The following is a 22,010-nucleotide window of genomic DNA, read 5'->3' on the forward strand; positions in this document are numbered from 1 at the left end:
CTCACTGGGGAAGGAGCCCAAGCTGATTTATATGTCCCAATCCACAATCCACAAGAGTAAATGTGGGCAGCAGGGTGGCACAATGGTTAGCAGTGCTGCTACACAGCGGCAAGGAGGACCGGGGTTCGAATCCGGCCTTGGGTCACTATCTATGAGGAGTTTGCACATTCTCCCCGTGTCTGCCTGGGTTTCCTCCAGGTGCTCTGGTCTCCCCCCACACTTCAAAGTTGTGCAGGTTAGATGCATTGGCCATGCTAAATTGCCCCTTCGTGTCCCAAGATGGGTAGGTTAGGGGGATTGGCAGGGTAAATAAGTGGGGTTATGGGGATAGGACTGGGTAAGATGCTCTGTTGGAGAGTCAGTGCAGACTGGATGGACCAAATGGCCTCCTTCTGCACTGTAGGGATTCTATATCAGTCCGATAATTTGCTAATAAACAATCGAACCTTCACTAAAAACAAATTTGTCCATTTTGCAGAGTCAGAATAAGTGTTTGCGAATGTGCTGCATCATTCTCCTACAGCCATGACTCTGCAATTTGGAATGACTCAGCTATTGATAAGAACCTTGACTCGTCAAAACATTTCATGATTCCAGTGGTTTACCTACCACTCGATAGAAAGTAGGTAAACAGAGTAGTGTCGATGCTCCCTACTTACAGTCAGCATTGACAGGGCTGTAATAACCGTACAATCCTGGTTTTCACAGTAACTTCATTGCAGTGTTAATGTAAGCCTACTTGTGACTAATAAATTTACTTTTGGCTAGTGCCCCTTAGGCATTTGGAAGGTGCCCAAAGATTCAGGCTCCTTTTTACTACGGAGATCACAATGTTCTGATGAGAAAAGGACCCCAGCTGCCACTTTCGGTGGGAGATAATCAGGCATTGTTCAGGGCAGGCTCAGGCCCACTTCTACAGATGATGGAAAGGTCCAGCAGTGACTAAGTGATGATTTATCTCCACAAGGACCTGGAGAAGCAGGGCCTCACAAAGATAATCCAGGCCCCTGCTTCCACAGGGTATCTACCACCTTCCCAGTCCATGACCACCTCCTGTTGGTGCCTCCCCCAGTCCCAGTTTTGGAGCTTCAATCTGATGAACATCGTTGGATCCCCTCTTCCGTCCCAACAACCCATCGGCCAAATCCAATTGAGGGCCGGTCTGCAGCTTAGCTGATGGCACGGCTAATTACTGGTCCATTTCTAAAAGCAGGGTGGGAAAGCAAGTGGTGAGGATGATATAAAGAGTCGACAGAGGGATATGGGCAGGTTAAGAAAAGGACCAAAGACTTTTTTATTTCAGTCGGAATGGAGTATAAAAATAGGGGAATCATACTAATACTATACAAGGCACGAGTTCGACCACACCTGGAGTACTGTGAACAGTTTTGGTCCCCATACCTAAGGGAAGATATCCTGGTTTGCAGGCAGCCCAAAGAAGGTTCAGTAGGTTGATCCTGGGTATGGAGGGATTTTCTTTTGAATATGATGGGCCTGCACTCACTGGATTTAGAAAAATGAGAGGTGACCTTATTGAGACGTAGCACATTCTCAGGATAGATGCTGAGAGATTGTTTCCCCTTGTGAGAGTCTAGGACCAGAGGGCATAATCTCAGAGAAAGGGGTTGCCCATTTAAGACAGATGGGGAGGAATTTCTTCTCTCAGAGGGCAGTGAGGGCAGCGGGCTGTGGAGGCTGGGTCATAGAATCATAGCGCAGAAGAAGGCCGTTTGGCCCATCGAGTCAACACCAACCACAATCCAGCCCAGGCCCTATTCCCATAACCCCATGCATTTACCCCAGCTAGCCTCCCTGACAGACCGTGGGACGGAACCGGGACACCCAGAAGAAACTCACGCAGACACGGGGGCAATGTGCAAACTCCACACAGGCAGTGACCCAAGCCGGGAATCAGACCTGAGCGCTTGGCGCTGTGAGGCAGCAGTGCTAACCACTGTGTCATTCCTGGGTCATTAAGGTGTTCATGGTTGAGATAGACGGTTAAGGGGGGGGGGGGGTGGGGTTGGGGGGGAATTTCCTGTGCCGCCTACCATGGGAATCATAGCGGGTGTTGGGTCGGGGAGGTGGGCGGGGTGCGAGGCGGGGAGGGGTGGTGCAGACCATGCAAAGGTCTGTTGAACTTGGGTGGGGGGGAGGGGGGTGGATTTTTCAGTTTTGGGGCAAGCATGGCTGGAAGATCCCACCCAAGATTTTTAATCGGTAAGGGAATCGAGGGTTATGGGGATAAGACGGAGAAGTGGAGTTGAGGATATTAGGTCAGTCATGATCTCATCAAGACCGAATGGCCTCCTGTCTATTGGTCTTATAAACAGCCGACTTAAACCTTTACATGCAATCGGAATGCTTCAGTACTGAGGACAATTTATCAAAGGAGGAGCCGCAGTCGAATGCCTGAGATTTAGTTCAGCAATCTCTTTGTGTTCCCAGAAGCTTTGGCCTGTCAGAAAGCCTACAGGGTTTTGCTTAATTAAAAATCTAATTAATTAAACAAGGTTTCAAGGACAATACTAGAAATGAGAGATTATACCTAGAGGGGAACGTCAAACAGGCGGGGGTTCTTTTCTCTAGAATGGAGAAGGCCGAGGGGTACAATCTAATCCTCCTCCTCCGGGCACCATTGCCCAAAGAGGCCATTGGCAACCCTGGACTCCCATCGGATTGGTCCACGATTATGCTTATCAAAGTACTGCCATTGCCCTCTGCAGGCTGGTTCACCAGGGAACTCTGCCACCCCACTACCGCCTGCCATCAGGCACATTGGAAGAACTCACAGGCTCACATTGGCCACATTATGAATGGTTCTTCATCAAGTCCGAGGAGTGGCACTTGAACCCTGAGGAAGGGACACTTATTCCTGCACCTCGAGACCTCTGTAACCTGATGGAGATCTTAAAGATTATTCGGTGGGATAAAACATAGAGAGAAGATGTTTCCACTTGTGGGTCAGACTAGAATTACAGGCAGTAAGTATAAGACAGTAAATAATAAATTCAAATTGAAAAACTTTTTTTCTAACCCAGAAGGTGGTTAAGGATAGAACTCACTGATACAAGGATTGGTGAGGAGAAGTTAGGTAAACACATAAAGAAGGAAGAATAGGTGGTTATGTTAGATAAAGTAGGCATGGGAGCATACATACTGGCATGGAGCAACTGGCCTGAGTGCCCCGTTTCCATGCTGTACATTCTGTGCCAGTTGAAGTAATATACAAAATAAGCTCAATAAACATTCAATTCTGGCCTTGGGTCACTGCCTGTGTGGAGTTTTTAATCTCTCCCTGTGTCTGCGTGGGTTTCCTCCCATAGTCCAAAGATGTGCAGGTTAGGTGGATTGGCCATGCTGAATTGCCCCTTAGTGTCCCAAGATGTGTAGGTTAGGGGAATTAATGGGGTAAATAGGTAGGGTTAAAGTTAAAGCTTATTTATTAATCACAAGTAGGCTTACATTCATGCTGGAATGCATCCAAGGGTTCTGAAAGAAATGGCGGAGGTGATAGTGGATGCCTTGGTGATTATTTTCCAAACGTCGCTGGATTCCGGGGAAGTGCAGGAAGATTGGAAATCGGCTAATGTTACACCGTCGTTTAAGAAGGGTGGCAGGCAAAAGGCAGGGAACTATAGGCCGGTTAGTTTAACATCTGTTGTAGGTAAAATGTTAGAATCCGTGATCAAGGAGAAAATAGCGAGGCATCCTGAGGAGAATTGTTTGATAGAGCAGACGCAGCACGGTTTCGTTAAGGGGAAGTCGTGTCTGACGAATTTATTGGAGTTCTATGAGGATGTGTCTAGGGCGGTGCATAGAGGACAGCCGGTGGATGTGGTGTTTCTTGATTTTCAGAAGGCGTTTGATAAGGTGCCTCACAAGAGGTTATTACAGAAGGTCAGGGGGCATGGAGTTGGGGGTAGGGTGTTAGAGTGGATAGGGGATTGGCTGTCAAATAGGAGGCAGAGAGTGGGGGTCAATGGGTGCTATTCGGATTGGCGGTTGGTGACTAGTGGAGTGCCCCAGGGGTTGGCGCTGGGGCCTCAGCTATTTACCATTTATATAGATGATCTGGAGGAGGGAACCGAGTGTATGGCATCGAAATTTGCTGATGACACCAAGATTGGTGGAACGGCAAATTGTGCGGAGGGTGTGGAGAGTCTGCAGAAGGATCTAGATAGGCTGGGCGAATGGGCCAGGAACTGGCAAGTCTAATTTAATGTTGGCAAGTGTGAAGTTGTCCACTTTGGTAGGAATAATGGTAGGAAGGACTATTGCTTACATGGCGAAAAACTGCAGCATGCGACGGTGCAGAGGGACCTCAGGGTCCTTGTGCATGAGTCGCAAAAGCCCAGCCTGCAGATGCAGCAGGTGATCAGGAAGTCGAATGGGATGCTGGCCTTCATAGCGAGGGGGATTGAATATAAAAGTAGGGAGGTCTTGCTGCAACTGTACAGGGCACTGGAGAGGCCGCAGCTGGAGTACTGTGTGCAGTTTTGGTCGCCTCACTTACGCAAGGATATTTTGGCCTTGGAGGGAGTGCAGAGGAGGTTCACTAGGCTGATACTGGAGTTGAGGGGGTTGAACTATAAGGAGAGGCTGAATAAACTAGGCTTGTACTTGTTAGAGTTTAGAAGAATGAGGGGAGATCTCATTGAGACATATAAGATGATGAATGGGATGGATAGGATAGAGGTGGAGAGACTCTTCCCGCTCAGAAAGGACAGTAGGACTAGAGGGCACAGCCTCAGGCTAAAGGGGGGACGGTTTAGAACAAAGTTGAGGAGGAACTTCTTCACTCAAAGGGTGGTGAATCTCTGGAATTCTCTGCCCGTTGAAGTGGTGGAGGCTGCCTCGCTAAATATATTTAAGATGCGGGTTGATAGGTTTTTGATAGGCAAGGGGATTAAGGGTTATGGGGAGAGGGCGGGAATGTGGAACTGAGCCACGACAGATCAGCCATGATCTCATTGAATGGCGGGGCAGGCTCGAAGGGCTAGATGGCCTACTCCTGCTCCTATTTCTTATGTTTATGTTCTTATGTTCTTATGTAATGAACTTACTGTGAAAATCCCCTAGTTGCCACACTCCGACATCTGTACAGGTCCACTGGGCAAGAATTTAGCCTAGCCAATTCACCTAACCTGCGCATCTTTGGACTGTGGGTGGAAACCGGAGCACCCGGAGGAAACCCACGCAAACACGCAGAGAGAATGTGCAAACTCCACACAGGCAGTGGCCCAAGCCAGGAATTGAACCCGGGTAAAAGCAAATTACTGCGGATGGTGGAATCTGAAACCAAAAGAGAAAATGCTGGAAAATCTCAACAGGTCTGGCAGGAGCTGTAAGGAGAGAAAACAGTTGACGTTTCGAGTCCAGATGACCTTTTGTCAAAGCTAAAAGGCACAGAAAGTGGAAGATATTTATACTGCAGGGTGAGAAAGTAAAAGATGAGTCATAGCCACAGAAACCAGGGGAAAAGTTTGCCAATAGCTACCCACAGAGAGGATAAAGGGTTGAAAGGCCAAACAGCAGAACAGCTAAAATGAAGGTGATGGGTGAGGGGGCAAGGAAAATGGATGGGACGGAGATAAAATTTAGAAAAGGGAAAGCAAAGGGAGAGAAAAGGTGAGGGAAGGGGTGTAAAGTAGGGGAAAAGAGTGAGGTGGAGGGAAGAAAAGTGGAGAAAGACAATAAAGAAATAAAAGGTAGAGAACAGTAAAAAAATTACAGAAAATTGAATGAAAACAAAGGGGTTGAGGTGGGGGAGAGCAAATCATCTGAAGTTGTTGAATTCAGTGTTGAGACTGGAAGGCTGAAAAGTGCCGGAAGATGAGATTTGTTCCTCCAGTTTGTGTTTAGCTACACTGGAAATTTGCAGCAAGCCAAGGACAGACCTGTGGGCATGGGAGCAGGATCGTGTGTTAAAATGGGAGCAGCAAATGCAAAAGACCAAATGAAAGGAGGTGCAAGTGAAACACTGCTTAACCTGGAATGAGTGTTTTGGACCTCGGATGGTGAGCATGGAAGGGGCAGAGGGACAAGTGTTACACTTTCTGCAATTGCATGGGAAGGTGCCATGAGTGACAGGAGAGGTGCTGGGTGTAGTGGAGGAGTGGACTAGGTTATCCCGGAGGGAGAATGGTCTCTGTGGAGTGCTGACAGAGTGAAGGGAAGATGTGTTTAGTGGTGGCATCAGGCTGGAGTTGGTGAAAATGGTGCAGGATTATGCATTGCATGCAGAGGCTGGCGGGGTGAAATGTGAGAATGAGGGGGGACTCTATCCTTGTTGTGGGAGGGAGGGGAGGGGGTGAGATTCATGGCGGGGGAGATGGATCGCACGCTGTTGAGGGCCCTGTCGATGGGAATCCACAGCTGAGGAAAAAGGAGCAAGTATTAGAAACAGCACTTTGGAAAGTGGCATCATCGGAACAAATGTGACGGAGGTGAAGGAGCTGAGAGAAAGGACGGAGTCCTTACAGGATGTAGGGTGTGAAGAGCTGTATTCCAGATAGCTGTGGGAGTCAGTGGGATTGTAAAGAATGTTGCCGGAAATGGAGATAGAAAGGTCAAGGAAGGGAAGAGAAGTGTCTGGGATGAACCAGGTGAAGACGATGGAGGGGTGGAACATAAGAACATAAGAACATAAGAAATAGGAGCAGGAGTAGGCCATCTAGCCCTTCGAGCCTGCCCCGCCATTCAATTAGATCATGGCTGATCTGTCGTGGCTCAGTTCCACTTTCCCGCCCTCTCCCCATAACCCTTAATCCCCTCTCTTATCAAGAACCCATCAACCCGCTTCTTAAAAATATTTAGCGAGGTAGCCTCCACCACTTCAACGGGCAGAGAATTCCAGAGATTCACCACCCTTTGAGTGAAGAAGTTCCTCCTCAACTCCGTTCTAAACCGCACCCCCCTTTATCTTGAGGCTGTGCCCCCTAGTCCTACTGTCTTTTTTGAGCGGGAAGAGTCTCTCCACCTCTATCCTATCCATCCCATTCATCATCTTATACGTCTCAATGAGATCTCCCCTCATTCTTCTAAACTCTAACGAGTACAAGCCTAGTTTATTCAGCCTCTCCTCATAGCTCAACCCCCTCAACTCCGGTATCAGCCAAGTAAACCTCCTCTGCACTCCCTCCAGGGCCAAAATATCCTTGCGCAGATGCGGCGCCCAAAACTGCACACAGTACTCCAGCTGCGGCCTCACCAATGCCCTATACAGCTGCAACTGGAAGCAAAGTTGATGAATTTTGAGGATTGGATGAGAGCATGAAATAGCACCAAAATAGTCATCGATGTACCAGTAAAGGAGTTGTGGGAGGGGACCTGGAACAAGGAATGTTCCACACACCCCATAAAAAGATAAGCGTAGCTCGGACCCATGTGGGTACCCATTGCTAATGCTTTGATTTGGGATGAGTTAAAGGAGAAGTAGTTGAGAGATAGAACGAGTTTAGCCAGGCAGAGGAGAGTGGTGGTGGATGGGAATTGTTCAGGCCTCTTTTCAAGAAAGAAGCAAAGAGCTTTCAGACCGTCCTGGTGTGGGATGGAGGTGTAGAGAGATTGCACATCCATTGGTGAATAGGAGGCGGTTAGGGCCTGCAAACTGGAAGCTGTCAATATGATGCAGGGCATCAGAGGAATCCTGGATGTTGGTGGGGAGGGAATGGACCAGGGGAGTGAGGATGGAGTCAAGGTAAGAGGAAATAAGTTCAGTGGGGCAGGAGCGTGCTGACACAATGGGCCTAACAGTTCAGTCGCTTTTGGAGCATAGGTAGAAGCGAGCTGTCCGAGGTTGGGAGACTAGGAGGTCGAAGGCTGTTGGGGAGGGGGAGGCATCCAGAGGAAATGAGATTGGTGATGGTGTTGGAGTGATGTTCCTTGGTGTGGTCATGGTCCAGGGGGAGGTAGGAGGAAGTATCTGAGAGTTGGCACCCAGCTGCTGCAAAGTAGAGGTCCGTCCGCCAGACGGCAACAGCGCCCCCTTTTGTCGGCAAGTTTGATGACAATGTCAGGGTTGGACCTGAGGGGGCGAAGGGTGGGAAGTTCAGAAGGAGAGAGGTTGGAATGGGTGAGGGGGGCAGAAAAATTGAGACGGCCAGTGTCCTGTCAACAGTTCCCAACGAGAAGATAGAGGGCAGGTAAGTGTCCTGGTGGGGTGTCCAATTGGAGGCAGAATGTTGGAGGAATCTGCCATCCCTGGCACTGTGAGGCAGCAGTGCTAACCACTGTGCCACCATGTTACAGGGATAGGCAGGTGTGTGGGCCCAGGTAAGGTCTCTTTTGGAGAGTCGGTGCAGACTTGAAGGGCTGAATGGCCTCCGTTTGCACTGGATGCATTCTGTGGTTAAAATGAATAAGGGGGATAAATGTCTACAGCTCAAAAGAGAAAAGGTGGAAAAGGATTTTCAGAAATGAGGGAGAGGATGGAAAGTTCTGCCAGTGACTCTGGGATATTACGTGCCAATTTACATCATCATGTCCTGTATTTGCCAACAAGCTGCACCAAAGGTCATTTCCTCAAATGTCCTGTGGGTACATCAGTTGTGAAGCTACCCCTTTCATTTTCACTCAGTCAACTGAGAATGGTTTCAAGCTATCTTTCACTTAGTTTTCTAAATTTGCCTATCACACTGTGAGTCAGCATGTTATTGTGCAAATCTGCTGTGTCACTGCATGTTAGCCATAACTCTGTCTAAAGGACACAGGCTACACACAGATAAAACCTGTCTTCAGAACATTCTGTGCCTCATTTCCTTCCCTTGCTGATCCGGCCTCCCCCTTTCCCTCAGTTCAGTGAAGTTCACTGGGAGTCAGCCACCTTCTGCTGCAACAACACCAATCTGCCTTGAGCTAGCACCTTTAATAAAACATCCCAAGGCTTTTCACAGGCAGGCGGTCAGACAAAAAAGAATTGAGGTTAAGATTGGTCAGTGAGGTAGGTTCTGAATAAAGAAGCAGTGAGAAACAGAGAGAGCTAAAGTTAAAGTTTATTTATTCTTGTCACAAGTAGGCTTACATTAACACTGCAATGAAGTTACTGTGAAAATCTCCTCGTCGCCTGTTTGGGGATACGGAGGGAGAATTTAGCATGGACAATGCACCTAACCAGCACGTCTTTCAGACTGTGGGAGGAAACCGGAGCACCCGGAGGAAACCCACGCAGACACGAGGAGAACGTGCAGACTCCGCTCAGGCAGTGACCCAAGCCAGGAATCGAACCTCGGGTCCCTGACGCTGTGAGGCAGCAGTGCTAATCACTGTGCCACCGTGCCATCTGGGAAGAGAATTCCAGAGCTTAGGTACTTCTCCATCAGAGTCCCATTGGCAGCGAACATGGGACAGGCTGCTTAACCGCAACAGCAGGCCGTCCTTCACCTTGAGGGGCTTTCGACACAGAGAAGCTTTGAACCGAAAGCACTGGTAGCAATTAGCAGCTGACTAGCTCCTCCTTGGCAGGGAGGCATTGAGGTGGTTGCCACCATCGACATTAGCTGCCAACGCAGCTCCGACCAAGAATCAAGCCCAAGATCATCTGTGTGTGGTTTCGCTGCTCGCCGGCTAAGCTTCCTGACTGGTCAGGAGCCAGTCTTTAGAGTTGTAAAGATGAAAGCGAGTCACTTGTTGAAAGTAAGACAGAGTGGCAAGTGTAGTGAGCGACAAGAAAACTGTGTTACCTGGAATCACGGTTGGCTCAGTGCTGCTACCAGTGGTGTTCTGTGTTCCGATCCTCTTCTCCATCCTAGACACTTCCCCTCTCAGGATCTCGAAAGCCTGGCTCAAAAGGCAGAGGAATGTTTTGTCTCTTAATTTTTTTTTTTGGGTTGCTGTTGAAACTCTCTCCTGTGAACTGACTTGATCCAGATCCCACCCTTTAAGAGCCCTGCAGGGCAAGACGCCAGTGAAACAGCAGGGCTCTCCAACTGAGAGGGCGGGTTGGGGAGAGGAGAGGTGTGTGTCTGTGTATGTGTGTGAGGGAAGGAGACGGGGGTTGGGGGGGGGGGGTGTTGCCAGAGGGTTAGGAATGAGATGCAGCAGCCTCTGCTCTAATTAACATTAACACTGCCATTCAAAACTGAAAGAGGAGAGAGAGAGAGAGAAAAAAATGACTGTAGACTCATCAAGGGAAAGCCCAGCTGAGGCAGTTAATTGTTTTGACAGGAAGTTTGTGAGTGCCTGACTAATCAGCTGATCCAAGAGAAGAAAACAGGATGTTCTGTAGTTTCGAAACCTGGGCTTCCCAACCAGGGCCCATTTGAGCTGTCTCCAGGAATGCCTGACAGATTGAAAACCAAAGCAGCTGTCCCGAAGGCAAAAAGAGAGGAGAAAGATGCCACACTTGGTGCCTTCGTTTTTCTTTCGCCGCTTGTTGTTGGGGCAGCGGAGGGGGGTGGGGGTGGAGGGGGATTTGCTAGCCCTGACTCCATGGCTTTTAGTAGCTGTGTCAAAGCGTGGCAGACCAAAACATCTGGAACTCATTGCCCGTGACATTATAAACAAGGGAAGGGATCAGTGATCATATAGCGTACGGTTTTCAGGAAGACAGCAATAATAACACAAACGCGACGTCACTGAGGCAGCAACTGGTTTCGATTTGCCCCTGGCTCTACTGGAAGCAGTTTGGCTTCGCCATTCTTCAGTGTTTACATTAATAGTTTCGGAGGATATTTTTTTAAAAAAAGAGGCAGCAAGTTTATTTAGTTTTAGTTTAAGGAGGGGTTACGTTAACCCAAAGCCAAAGCACTAATTTTCAAAACTTTTCCCCTCCCCCCCGACCCTCGCACATTTACGCGATACGTTGCCACCGACCACTGCTCCCCATCCACAGCCCACCCGGCCCTCCCCAACCCACAGCCCACCTCACCGCCCCCCCCCCCTCCCCCGCCAATCCCATGACGCCCCAGCCAAGAGTTTAACGTGGGTGCAATCTGGGCTCACGTTTCTTGTCGGCTGACAGTTGGGCAGGAAACTGCCGGGAGGTCGAATTAATTTTACATTTCTTAATTCGAAGAGAGGGGAACTTAAGGGAAAATAAACGCACTCATATCCTACACTCTGGACAGTGCATCCCCGGGAAGAAATAACACGTGGGAGTTCCCCTCCTGAGTGGGAAACGTCAGGTTTTTATTTAGATAAGTCTAAATCTTTCCTGTGCGACTAACAAACAGTTAAGAAAGAACCATCTTGCAACTTTCCAGATCCCCACGAATGACGCGCATTGCGCAGGTGCAATGAATTTGCTCTGGAAGAGATTCTTGTTATATGCACAGCAAGATCCCGCAGCTATGCGATGAATGGCTAATTGATCTGTTTTGCTGTTGCAAAATGGAATGTTGGTCTGGTTTACCAGGCTGATCCCAGGATGGTGGGACTGATGTATGAGGAGATATTGACCAGATTAGGATTATTTTCGCTGGAGTTCAGACGAATGAGGATGGATCTCATAGAAACTTATAAAATTCTAACAGGACTAGACAGGATAGATGGTGGGGGAGTCCAGAAGTCTGAAGATTCAGAGGAGATATCAGGGGTAAGTTTTTCACTCAGAGGGTGGTGAGTGAGTGGAATCGGCTGCCGTCAGTGGTGGTAGAGGCGAACTCGCTGGGGTCTTTTAAGAGACTTCTGGACAAGTACATGGGATTTAATGGGATTGAGGGTTATAGATAGGCCTGGTAGGAATGGATATGATCGGCGCAACTTGTGGGCCGAAGGTCCTGTTTGTGCTGTAGTGTTCTATGTTCAATGATTTGGGGAAGACCATTTAGGATGGAGGTGAGGAAACATTTCTTCATTTAAAGAGTGATGAGCCTGTGGAATTCATTGCCGCAGGAAGTAGTTAGAGTCATAGAGTCATAGGGGTTATAGCATGGAAACAGGCCCTTCAGCCCAACTTGTCCATGCCTCCCCTTTTTTTAACTCCTAAGGTGGCCCCACTAGCCCGTATCCCTCGATACCCATTTAACCATGTAACTATCTAAACACTTTGTAGAATTGTACTACTACTTCTGGCACTCCAGACACTCACCACCCCCTGTGTGAAAAAATTACCCTCTGGATCCTTTTGTATCTTTCCTCTCACACCTTAGGCCAATGCCCTCTAGTTTTAGACTCCCCTATCTTTGGGAAAAGTTGATGCCAAAACGTTGAAAGTATTCAAGAGGCAGCCGGATATAGGGGCAAATGTGATCAAAGGTTATGGGGAGAAAGCAGGATTAGGCTATTGAGTTGGACAGTCAGCCATAATTGTGATGAATGGCGGAGTAGGCTCGAAGGGCCAAATGGCCTCCTCCTGCTCCTATCTTCTAAATTTCTACATCAGGAAACTTGCTGCTGTTCTCTGAAGTGTGTCATGGGATCTTTGTAGCACCCACTATTTGGAGAGAGTGGCAGAGTGATTATATCACCAGGATAGTAATCTAGAAGCTCAGGCTGATCCTCTGCCAATTTGGGTTCAAATCCCACCACGGCAGCTGGTGGAATATAAATTCAATTAATAAAATCTGGCATTGAGAGCTAGGCTCATTAATGGTGACCATGACAACTACCATTGGTTCACTATTTCCTTTAAGGGAGGAAACCATTTAGGCTGTCTTATAGACTAAATGATGGGATGGCATGGTGGCACAGTGCCAAGGACCTGGGTTTGATTCTGGCCTTGGGTCACTGTCTGTGCGGAGTCCGCACATTCTCCCCAAATCTGCGCGGATTTCCTCCAGGTGCTCCAATTTCCACCCACACTCCAGAAATGTGTTGGTTGGGTGGACTGGCCATGCCAAGTTGCCCCTTAGTGCCCAAAGATGCGTAGGTTGGGGGAATTAGCCATGGTAAATGCACAGGGCAGCTGGATAGGGCAGGGTGGGGCTGGGTAAGATACTCTGTCGGTGAGTCAGTGCAGACTCAGAGGGCTTCCTTCTGCACTGTGGGGGTTCTATGCTTCTATATTCAACGATGGTAGTCAGTGGCATTTGCTGCCAAATAAACCTGTTGGACTTTAACCTGGTGTTGTGAGACTTCTTACTCTATATTTGACTCCAGTCCCACAATAACGTGTTTGACTCTGAACTACCTTCTGAAATATTTGGTCAAGCCATTCAGTTCAAGGGCAATTTGGGGGTAGTCAACACTTTTTGATTCATTCATGGGACGTGGCAAGGTCAGCATTTATTGTCCATCCCTATTGCAGAAGGTCAGGGGGCATGGAGTTGGGGGTAGGGTGTTAGCGTGGATAGAGGATTGGTTGTCAAATAGGCAGAGAGTGGGGGTTAATGGGTGCTATTCGGATTGGCGGATGGTGACTAGTGGAGTGCCCCAGGGGTCGGTGCTGGGGCCTCAGCTATTTACCATTTATATAGTTGATCTGGAGGAGGGAACCGAGTGTAGGGTGTCAAAATTTGCTGATGACACCAAGATTGGTGGAACAGCAAATTGAGCGGAGGGTGTGGAGAGTCTGCAGAAGGATCTAGATAGGCTGGGCGAATGGGCCAGGAACTGGCAAATGGAATTTAATGTTGGCAAGTGCGAGGTGGTCCACTTTGGTAGGAATAATGGTAGGAAGGACTATTACTTACGTGCGAAAAACTGCAGCAGGCGACGGTGCAGAAGGACCTCGGGGTCCTTGTGCATGAGTCGCAAAAACCCAGCTTGCAGGTGCAGCAGGTGGTCAGGAAGGCAAATGGGATGCTGGCCTTCATCGCGAGGGGGATTGAATATAAAAGTAGGGAGGTCTTGCTGCAGCTGTATAGGGCATTGGTGAGGCCGCAGCTGGAGTACTGTGTGCAGTTTTGGTTGCCGCACTTACGCAAGGATATTTTGGCCTTGGAGGGAGTGCAGAGGAGGTTTACTAGGCTGATACCGGAGTTGAGGGGATTGAGCTATGAGGAGAGGCTGAATAAACTAGGCTTGTACTCGTTAGAGTTTAGAAGAATGAGGGGAGATCTCATTGAGACATATAAGATGATGAATGGGATGGATAGGATAGAGGTGGAGAGACTCTTCCCGCTCAGAAAGGACAGTAGGACTAGGGGGCACAGCCTCAAGATAAAGGGGGGACGGTTTAGAACAGAGTTGAGGAGGAACTTCTTCACTCAAAGGGTGGTGAATCTCTGGAATTCTCTGCCCGTTGAAGTGGTGGAGGCTGCCTCGCTAAATATTTTTAAGACGCGGGTTGATGGGTTCTTGATAAGCGAGGGGATTAAGGGTTATGGGGAGAGGGCGGGAATGTGGAACTGAGCCACGACAGATCAGCCATGATCTTATTGAATGGCGGGGCAAGCTCGAAGGGCTGGATGGCCTCCTCTTGCTCCTATTTCTTATGTTCTTATGTTCATGGTCAGCGTTAAACTTTTAATTCCAGAATTTTATCGAATTCAAATGTCATTATCTGTCATGGTGAACCCACATCCCCAGAGAATTACACTGATTCTCTGGATTATTTGTCCAGTGACAATATCACTGTACCACCAGCGCACCAGGGATGCCCTCATCTCATTAAAAAAAATGAATGGGCAAACCAATGAATCCCACCACGGCAGATGATGGAATTTGAATTCAAGAACAAATATCTGGAATTCAGAATCTACTGATGACCATGAAACCATTGTCGGAAAAATCTGGTTCACTAATGTCCTTTAGGGAAGGAAATCTGCCATCCTTACCCGGCCTGGCCTCCAGAACCACAGCAATGTCGCTGACACTCAACTGCCCTCTGGACAAGGGCAACCAGGGATGGGTAATAAATGCTGGCCCACCCAGCCACACCCACGAATGAATAAAAAAAAGACCTTGACTGAATGTTTCATCTGAAGGATAGCTCAGTGCTGTGTTCTGTTAGCATCCTAAACACATGGTCATACCAAAACAGACAGCAGGTTATTTTGGTGAATGGGAGAAAACAGTGAAGGGTTCCTTTTAGCCTCCACCAGAACGGGGTTTGGAGGCAGGAACAATAGCCACGCTGGCTGAGATGATGCTACCCTGGCTCTGTTGCACCCTAGATCAGATGACCAGTAGCCAACATTGCCAACACAATGAGCCTATTGAGAGCCTCCCTGCTTGCCTGGTCAAGCCACCCTGTGGGCAGCACTGTGGTACAGTAGTTAGCACTAATGCCTCACAGCACCACGGACTCGGGTTCAATTCCGACTTTGGGTGACTTGTATGGATTTTGCATGTTCTCCCCGTGTCTGCATGGGTTTCCTCTGGGTGCTCCAGTTTCCTCCTACAGTCTAAAGAAGTGCAGGTTTGGTTGATTGGCCATGCTAAATTGCTCCACAGTATCAAGGGGATCAGCAGGGTAAATATATGGGGTTACGGGGATAGGGCCTGGGTGGGATTGTTGTCGGTGCAGGCTCGATGGGCCGAATGGCCTCCTTCTGTACTGTCGGGATTCTACGATTCTACAATATTTCTCACCACGATGGGGGAGGCGATGATGTAGTGGTATTAACTAGTGAACTAGTAATCCAGTGAGCCAGGGTAATGCTCTGGGGACCCAGGTTCAACTCAATAAATTTCTGGAATTAAAGGTCTAACATGAAACTATTGTCGATTGTTGTATAAACCCATTTGGTTCACTCATGTGCTTTAGGGAAGGGAATCTCCGTCCTTAACTGTTCTGGCCTACGTCACTCCAGACCCACAGAAATGTAGTTGACTCTTAAGATGTCCTTTGAAATAACTGAGCGAGACACTCAATTCAAGGATATTTAGGATTGGGCAAGAAATGTTGGCCCAGTCTGAAATGTCCAAATTGCAATGAAAAAAATGACTGCTAGATCCATTTTATAATGCAAGGTTAGACAGCAAATGCCTTGATTTTAAAACATCCTCTCTCTTACAGACCCTCAGTGGAAGCCTGATTCTCGATTCTGTTGAGGATTAACCAGACAATGCATGGTGTGTACTCAATCTCCTAAGCTTTTATTACTTGCAAGGAGCAAGGAGAACAGACACAATGAATTTCATGATGGTGTTCTGTTGATTCATACAGATAATTTGCAGTTACAGTTAATTATAGCGAATGAGAAGCGGGCAACTTGTGAATCCTTCATTTGCATACATAGTCCACCAATCGTAGCATAGCTTTTTTATCCAATAGAAAACAGCCTCCTTCATAATATGTCACCACATCTTGTTTTTTGGTTTTTGTTGTGGTAACTTGTTTTTGTTTCATCCTGTGGCCAAGCCCGGAAGTGTTTATGAAGCTGACACAAAGGTAGATTAGTCCCTTCTCTGAATACACAACCGCTGATCTTCAACAAGGCCTTGTCTGCCTTGCTGACAGAGCAGCCTGCCACAATTGTCATAACTTAATTTGCACAATTCAAGCCAGAAAGCTTCCGATTGACCCTATATCTTCGGGCAGCTGCCTGATGACATGAATCGAATGACGAACCCGACCTCTGACCTTCATGGCTGTCCTTATGAAAGTCGGTGCCCACGGCTTTATTTCCCAGAGAAGTGGGTTCAGGGCTTGGAAACAACCCCAACCTCTACCACCCCCAGGGGTGAAAATCCTGCCCGGAGAGATCAGATACATTCACTTAAAAATCTGGATTTAGAATGGGGATTTTGTTTCGAATTGTCATAACATGAAGTTGTCTGGAGGTGCTACACCAGAAACATTTAGGTTTATCACCCAGATCGGTAGCAATTGTTATAGGTGGATTGCAACTACTTCCATTGAAGGTTTGGGGGGGCGGGGGAGGGGAGATCAGGAGTTGGACGATCAGCCATGATCATAATGAGTGGCGGAGCAGGCTCAAAGGGCCAAATGGCCTACTCCTGATTCTAGTTCCAATGTGTCTAAGGTGTTTGACATAACAGCGGGTGTCGGGATGGCTGAGGGATTGAGGGAGATGGCACAGTGTTTTCCCATTCTCAGATGTGGCACTGGAGTTCTTAGTGGAGGAGGCCTAGAGCGGGGGTGGGGGTGGGGGGGGGAATGACCTATGACCATAGGAAAAAATGGTTAGCCCCACCTGTCTCTCCAAGTGCAAATAAGCACGGCAGCCATTTTGCACAAACTAGATCTTCTGTAAGGCGTAAATTTGTTTTTGTAATGATGTTATAATTTGAGATTGGGGGGTAGATCTCACTTAGGCCTCTTTACAGGAAAGCCCACCAGACCACATGCCCGTCAAGCAGTGGTGAGGTCTTTCCCCCTGGAATCAAGGCCTCAGGGGTGTCAATCGCGCCAACTGGGAGCCTCTAGTCAACCAGAGCCTGTCACCTCTGCTGCTCAGCAGTGCCACCGAGGAGGCTGTGGCTGCTGCTGGAACAACAGCTACCAGAGGCGTAAGATCTCAGAGCAACTCAGGCCACAGGCAAATATGTTGGTGCGTGGGGGAGGGGAGTGGGATGGGGGGCAGTGCTCATGAGGTGGAGCTCACAGGGAGAGGGGTGTGATGGTGGAGTTGGGGTGGTGGGCAGACACACCCACTTCCTGATGGTAACCGGTCCCTCCATCAGACATGCTTTTAATCGAGGGACCACCACCCCAACAGCTCCCTGCCCCCACACTCCCTCAACACCCACCTGGCGGTGAGCAGTCCACACAGCTTTACCGGTTACGCACACTCGTGGCCACAGACCCATCTGCACCTGGGTTAATACGGGGCAACATGCTGGCACAGTGGTTAGCACTGCTGCGTCACAACGCCAGGGGCTCGATTCCCGGCTTAGGTTACTGTCTGTGCGGAGTCTGCATGTCCTCCCCGTGTCTGCGTGGGTTTCCTCGGGGTTTTTCAGTTTCCTCCCAGTCTGAAAGACATGCAGGTTAGATGCGTTGGCCATGCTAAATTCTTCCTCAGTGTATCCGAACAGGTGCTGGAGCGTGGCAACAAGGGGATTTTCACAACTTCATTATAGTATTAATGTAAGCCTATATGTGGCACTAATAATAAACTTAAACTTACCCAGCAGTGGTAGGATGAAGGCCTCAAATAGTCATTGATTGGTTGATTCTTGGTGAGGGGTGGGAAGGCAGTGGAGGTTCAGAAACATGACCTTCCCACTTTGGTAAGTGTCTGAAGTTCTCTGTTTGCAGCTGGGACTCCCCAGTGCCACTGACAGTGAATGGAGTTTTGGCTAGAATTTTCCATTCTTGCTCGCAAGGGGTTCTACCAAGGACAAGGCTGGGGAATCCCGCCCGATGTACTTCCCACCTCCAAGTGTGCCGTGAGCGAGAGCAAAAGATTCCAGCCCAGATAAGAGATCAAAGCAATCTCTCTGTTTTCTTTTCAGTAAAAGTTGGGGGTTTTTTTTCGCAATGCTATAAAGTTCACACTCCCTCGTGACGCCGTAGAGAATGTTTTCTGCTATTTTCTTCCTCCAAGTTCTGGTGATGGATATTACTTTAAATGAGGCTTTGAGCATGGAAGTTTCCAACCTTCATCAAACCCAGCCGAATTTATTTTTCTAGTATCAACACTCATTAAATGTTATTTAACCCATTTGAAATAGCGAGAATAAAGCCCCAAAAGAACTACAATAGTGTGACTACTCAACAAAAACCTTCTGCTCATTATCTTTCATTAAGGGCAATTTTTCCATAATTTAAACAAAAGGTTGCTGCAACCTTCTGTGGTTTTACTTGACTAATTACAACTAATTGGTTTGGTTTGGTTAACTCTCTGAGCACTAGTTGCTGCAACTTTTTGGCAAATGCCTTGTCAACTGAAGCATCCTTTGTTCATTCTCGTGAATCCATCCATGCAAGACTTGCTCAGTTTTGTACGTTTGTGACTTCTAATGAGTCCACAAAGGCCTCGGTACTGAGCCGAGCCTTCCTGCGCTGTCTGTCTCTCCCTAACAATCTGGACATTTGTTACAGTCTGGAGGTTTCATTCTCCATCATCAACCGTCTCCTCAAATTCCTGCCTGCTCGGCCCCCTCACTCTCACCTCTGGCAGCTCCTACCTTAGACATTAATTCCAAGATGGCGCCAGCGTGAGGCGACTTCTTACAAACTGTGCCCAGCATACCCTCGAATTCTGTCTTTTACTCTCCTTCTAAGCTTTTAAAACTCTGCTCTGTTAAAAACTCCCTAACAATGCTCTAATTAAGCTGAGCTTTCTCTACACCCTAGCTTTGACTGTAACACTACATTCTGCACCTTCTCCTTTCTGTCTCTATGAATGGTATGCTTTGTCTGTATGGTGTGCGAGTAGCAATACTTTTCACTGTAGACTATCATAGAATCCTACAGTGCAGAAGGAGGCCATTTGGCCCATCATGTCTGCACTGACCTCAAACCCGGCCCTATCCCATAACCTAATGCATTTATTCTAGCTAGCCTCCCTCACACTAAGGGGCAATTTAGCATAGCCAAACCATCTAACCTGCACATCTTTCAGACTATGGGAGGAAACCAGTGCACCCGGAGGAAAACCACGCAAACACAGAGTGAAAATGCAAACTCCACACAGACAGTGACCCAAACCAGGAACTGAAACCGGATCCCATGTGACAATAATAAATCAAATCACGTGAAACCTGCACCCACATCTTTCTCTTTATTTCCATACATCTCCCCTCACACCTTTTCCAAACTCATGGGTGGAATTCTCTGGCCACATTGGTCTAAAAGCCGGAAGCTCCCACCCAATTGTCAATGGGGTTTCATGTTGTCGGCAACCCCCCTGCTACAATTCCAGTGGCGGGCGGGATGGGAGAATTCTGGCCATTTTGTCCTGACACCCACTTCAACTTGAACCTCATTTCCACTGAACTTTGGAACACCTGACTTGTCTTCCTGGCTCCCATGCTAGCTGACATTACTATTCCCTCAGACACTAGCATCTATGTAAACTACCAACCCCTTCCTCCAATTCCTTCCAAAGTTTGTGCTGTTACAGCCTCTTACATTGTTGCCTATGATTGAACCTCTCCAAGCAGGCTACAATTCCTACCATAACAGCAAAACACTGCTCAGGTCAGGCACAAGTAACACCCTTTAGATTGTGGTCATGGTGTTTGACCTCTTTCCGCCCTCTTTGATCTCTCTCGAGTTCTCCTCCAGTTCCTCTCCTTACCCGTTCAGCTCAATGAGCCAGCACTCTCTCAGTTCCACTTCTCCTTACCCAGTTACTCCAGCATTAGCTTCTGTTCCCATCTCCTGCACTACTCCCTCTGGAACACATTGTTAAACTCCTGTTATTCCTGGCCTACAACCCTCTTTGAACTCTAATGGCTTGTGTCTCACCACTTTCAAACCCACTTCACCATGCCAATGCACTAAAAGTCTGAAATTCCCTCACTAAACCATACCCCACTACATCTATTTTCTCCTTAAAGGCCCTCCTTAGAAATCTACCTTTTGTTAAATGTATTCTTTCATGGGATATGGATATCGCTGGCTACTCCAGCATTTATTACCCACAACTAATTACCCTCAAGAAAAGGGTGGCATGGTGGCACAGTGCTTAGCACTGCTGCCTCACAGCGCCAGGGATCCAGGTTTGATTCCGGCCTCGGGTCACTGTGTGAAGTTTGTATGTTGTCTCCGTGTCTGCGTGGGTTTCCTCCGGGTGTTCCAGTTTCCTCTCACACTCCAAAGATGTGCAGGTTAGGTTGATTGGCCATGATAAGTTGCCCCTTGGTATTAGGGTGACTAGGAGGGTAAATATGTGGGGTTACTGGGTGGGATTGTTGTTGGTGCAGGCTCAATGGGCCAAATGGCCACCTCCCATACTGTAGATTCTATGATTCTAAGATGGCACTGATCTGCCTTCCTGAACCACTACAATTCAGTAGGCACATCCCCAGTGCTGTTACGGAAAGATTAGGGAGGGATTTCCGAGAATTTGACCCAGCGACAGTGAAAGAGGTACTCTCTGCACATAGTAGAAACTGAAACCAAAGTTTAAAAGTTAATTTATTAACCACAAGCAAGGCTTATATTAACACTGCAACGAAGTTACTGTGAAATACCTCTACTCACCACAATCCAGCACCTGTTCGGGTCAATATCAGCCCATGTGGGAGGAAACCGGAGCATCCGGAGGAAACCCACACAGGCATGGGGAGAACGTACAAACTCCATACAGACAGTGACCCAAGCCAGGAATTGAACTTGGGTCCCTGGCACTGTGAGGCAGCAGTGCTAACCACTGTGCCACCTCTAAAACAGCAGCCTGTGCCACACCTTAATAACATCACCATCAAACCTTGTCACCATCCCTTATAGCAATCAGGCAACCATATAACTGTATAGCACATGGTGTCAAGATTCCTGAGCTGGGTATTTGCCCAGAAGTGGCCAAACCGTGAACTGGGAGGTTATTGTCGGTCGTTTGAAAAGGAACTCTGGAAAGTTACATTGTCAGGACTGTCATGACCTGAGAGAGAGAGGTTTTGTAGAAGTGGCCTTGCTGATGATAATCCTATCCGTGGAACTCAAATGTGAAAGCTGTTGTCAGAGAGGACTCCTGACCTATGCTGTGTGAATAAAGAACTGCAAATTGAGGAACTCTCTGGCTACACAATGCCACATTTGTGTGCAGAGAGATGCGGATTCTTGTTATGTTTGACTGCCTTTGTCACATCAACTATTTAATGTGAAATTTACTTTTTTACTTAAAGTATCACTTGCCTGTGAATTCGTATTTAATTTAAATTGATTGTAGGACCACAACTTTCCACTGTGTACATTAATGAAATGGAAGGTGGAACTGAGGGCAGTGTTGCAAAATGATACAAAGATATGGAGGGAGAAAGGTAGTGTTGAGGAAGTGGGGAGGCTGTAGAGGGACTTGGACAGGTAGGAGAATGGGCAAAGAGATGGCAGATGGAATACAATGTGGGAAAGTGTGAGGTTATACACTATGGTAGGAAGAATAGAGGTGCAGACTATTTTCTAAATGGGGAAAGGCTTTGGAAATCTGAAGCACAAAGGAATTGGGGGCCCTGGTTCAGGACTCCCTTAAGGTTAACATGCAGACTCAGTTGGCAGTTAGGAAGGCAAATTCAATGTTAGCATTCATTTCTAGAGGGCTAGAATACAA

General features: G+C 47.9%; 1 protein-coding gene across 1 annotated transcript in view; it reads right to left on the bottom strand.

Moving 5' to 3' along the window:
* LOC145348300 (uncharacterized) overlaps positions 1-10,182 on the bottom strand; it is a 234,426-nt gene extending 224,244 nt beyond the window's left edge. The window contains exon 1 of the mRNA XM_080196501.1: positions 9,684-10,182. Within this exon, the coding sequence (XP_080052627.1) occupies positions 9,684-9,747 (64 nt within the window). The 5' untranslated portion in view covers positions 9,748-10,182. The remainder of the gene's footprint in view (positions 1-9,683) is intronic.
* Between the last annotated feature and the right edge of the window lie 11,828 nt (positions 10,183-22,010).

The sequence above is a fragment of the Carcharhinus amblyrhynchos genome, chromosome 9, assembly GCF_965287045.1.
Source record: "Carcharhinus amblyrhynchos chromosome 9, sCarAmb.v2.hapA, whole genome shotgun sequence".
NCBI lineage: Eukaryota > Metazoa > Chordata > Chondrichthyes > Carcharhiniformes > Carcharhinidae > Carcharhinus > Carcharhinus amblyrhynchos.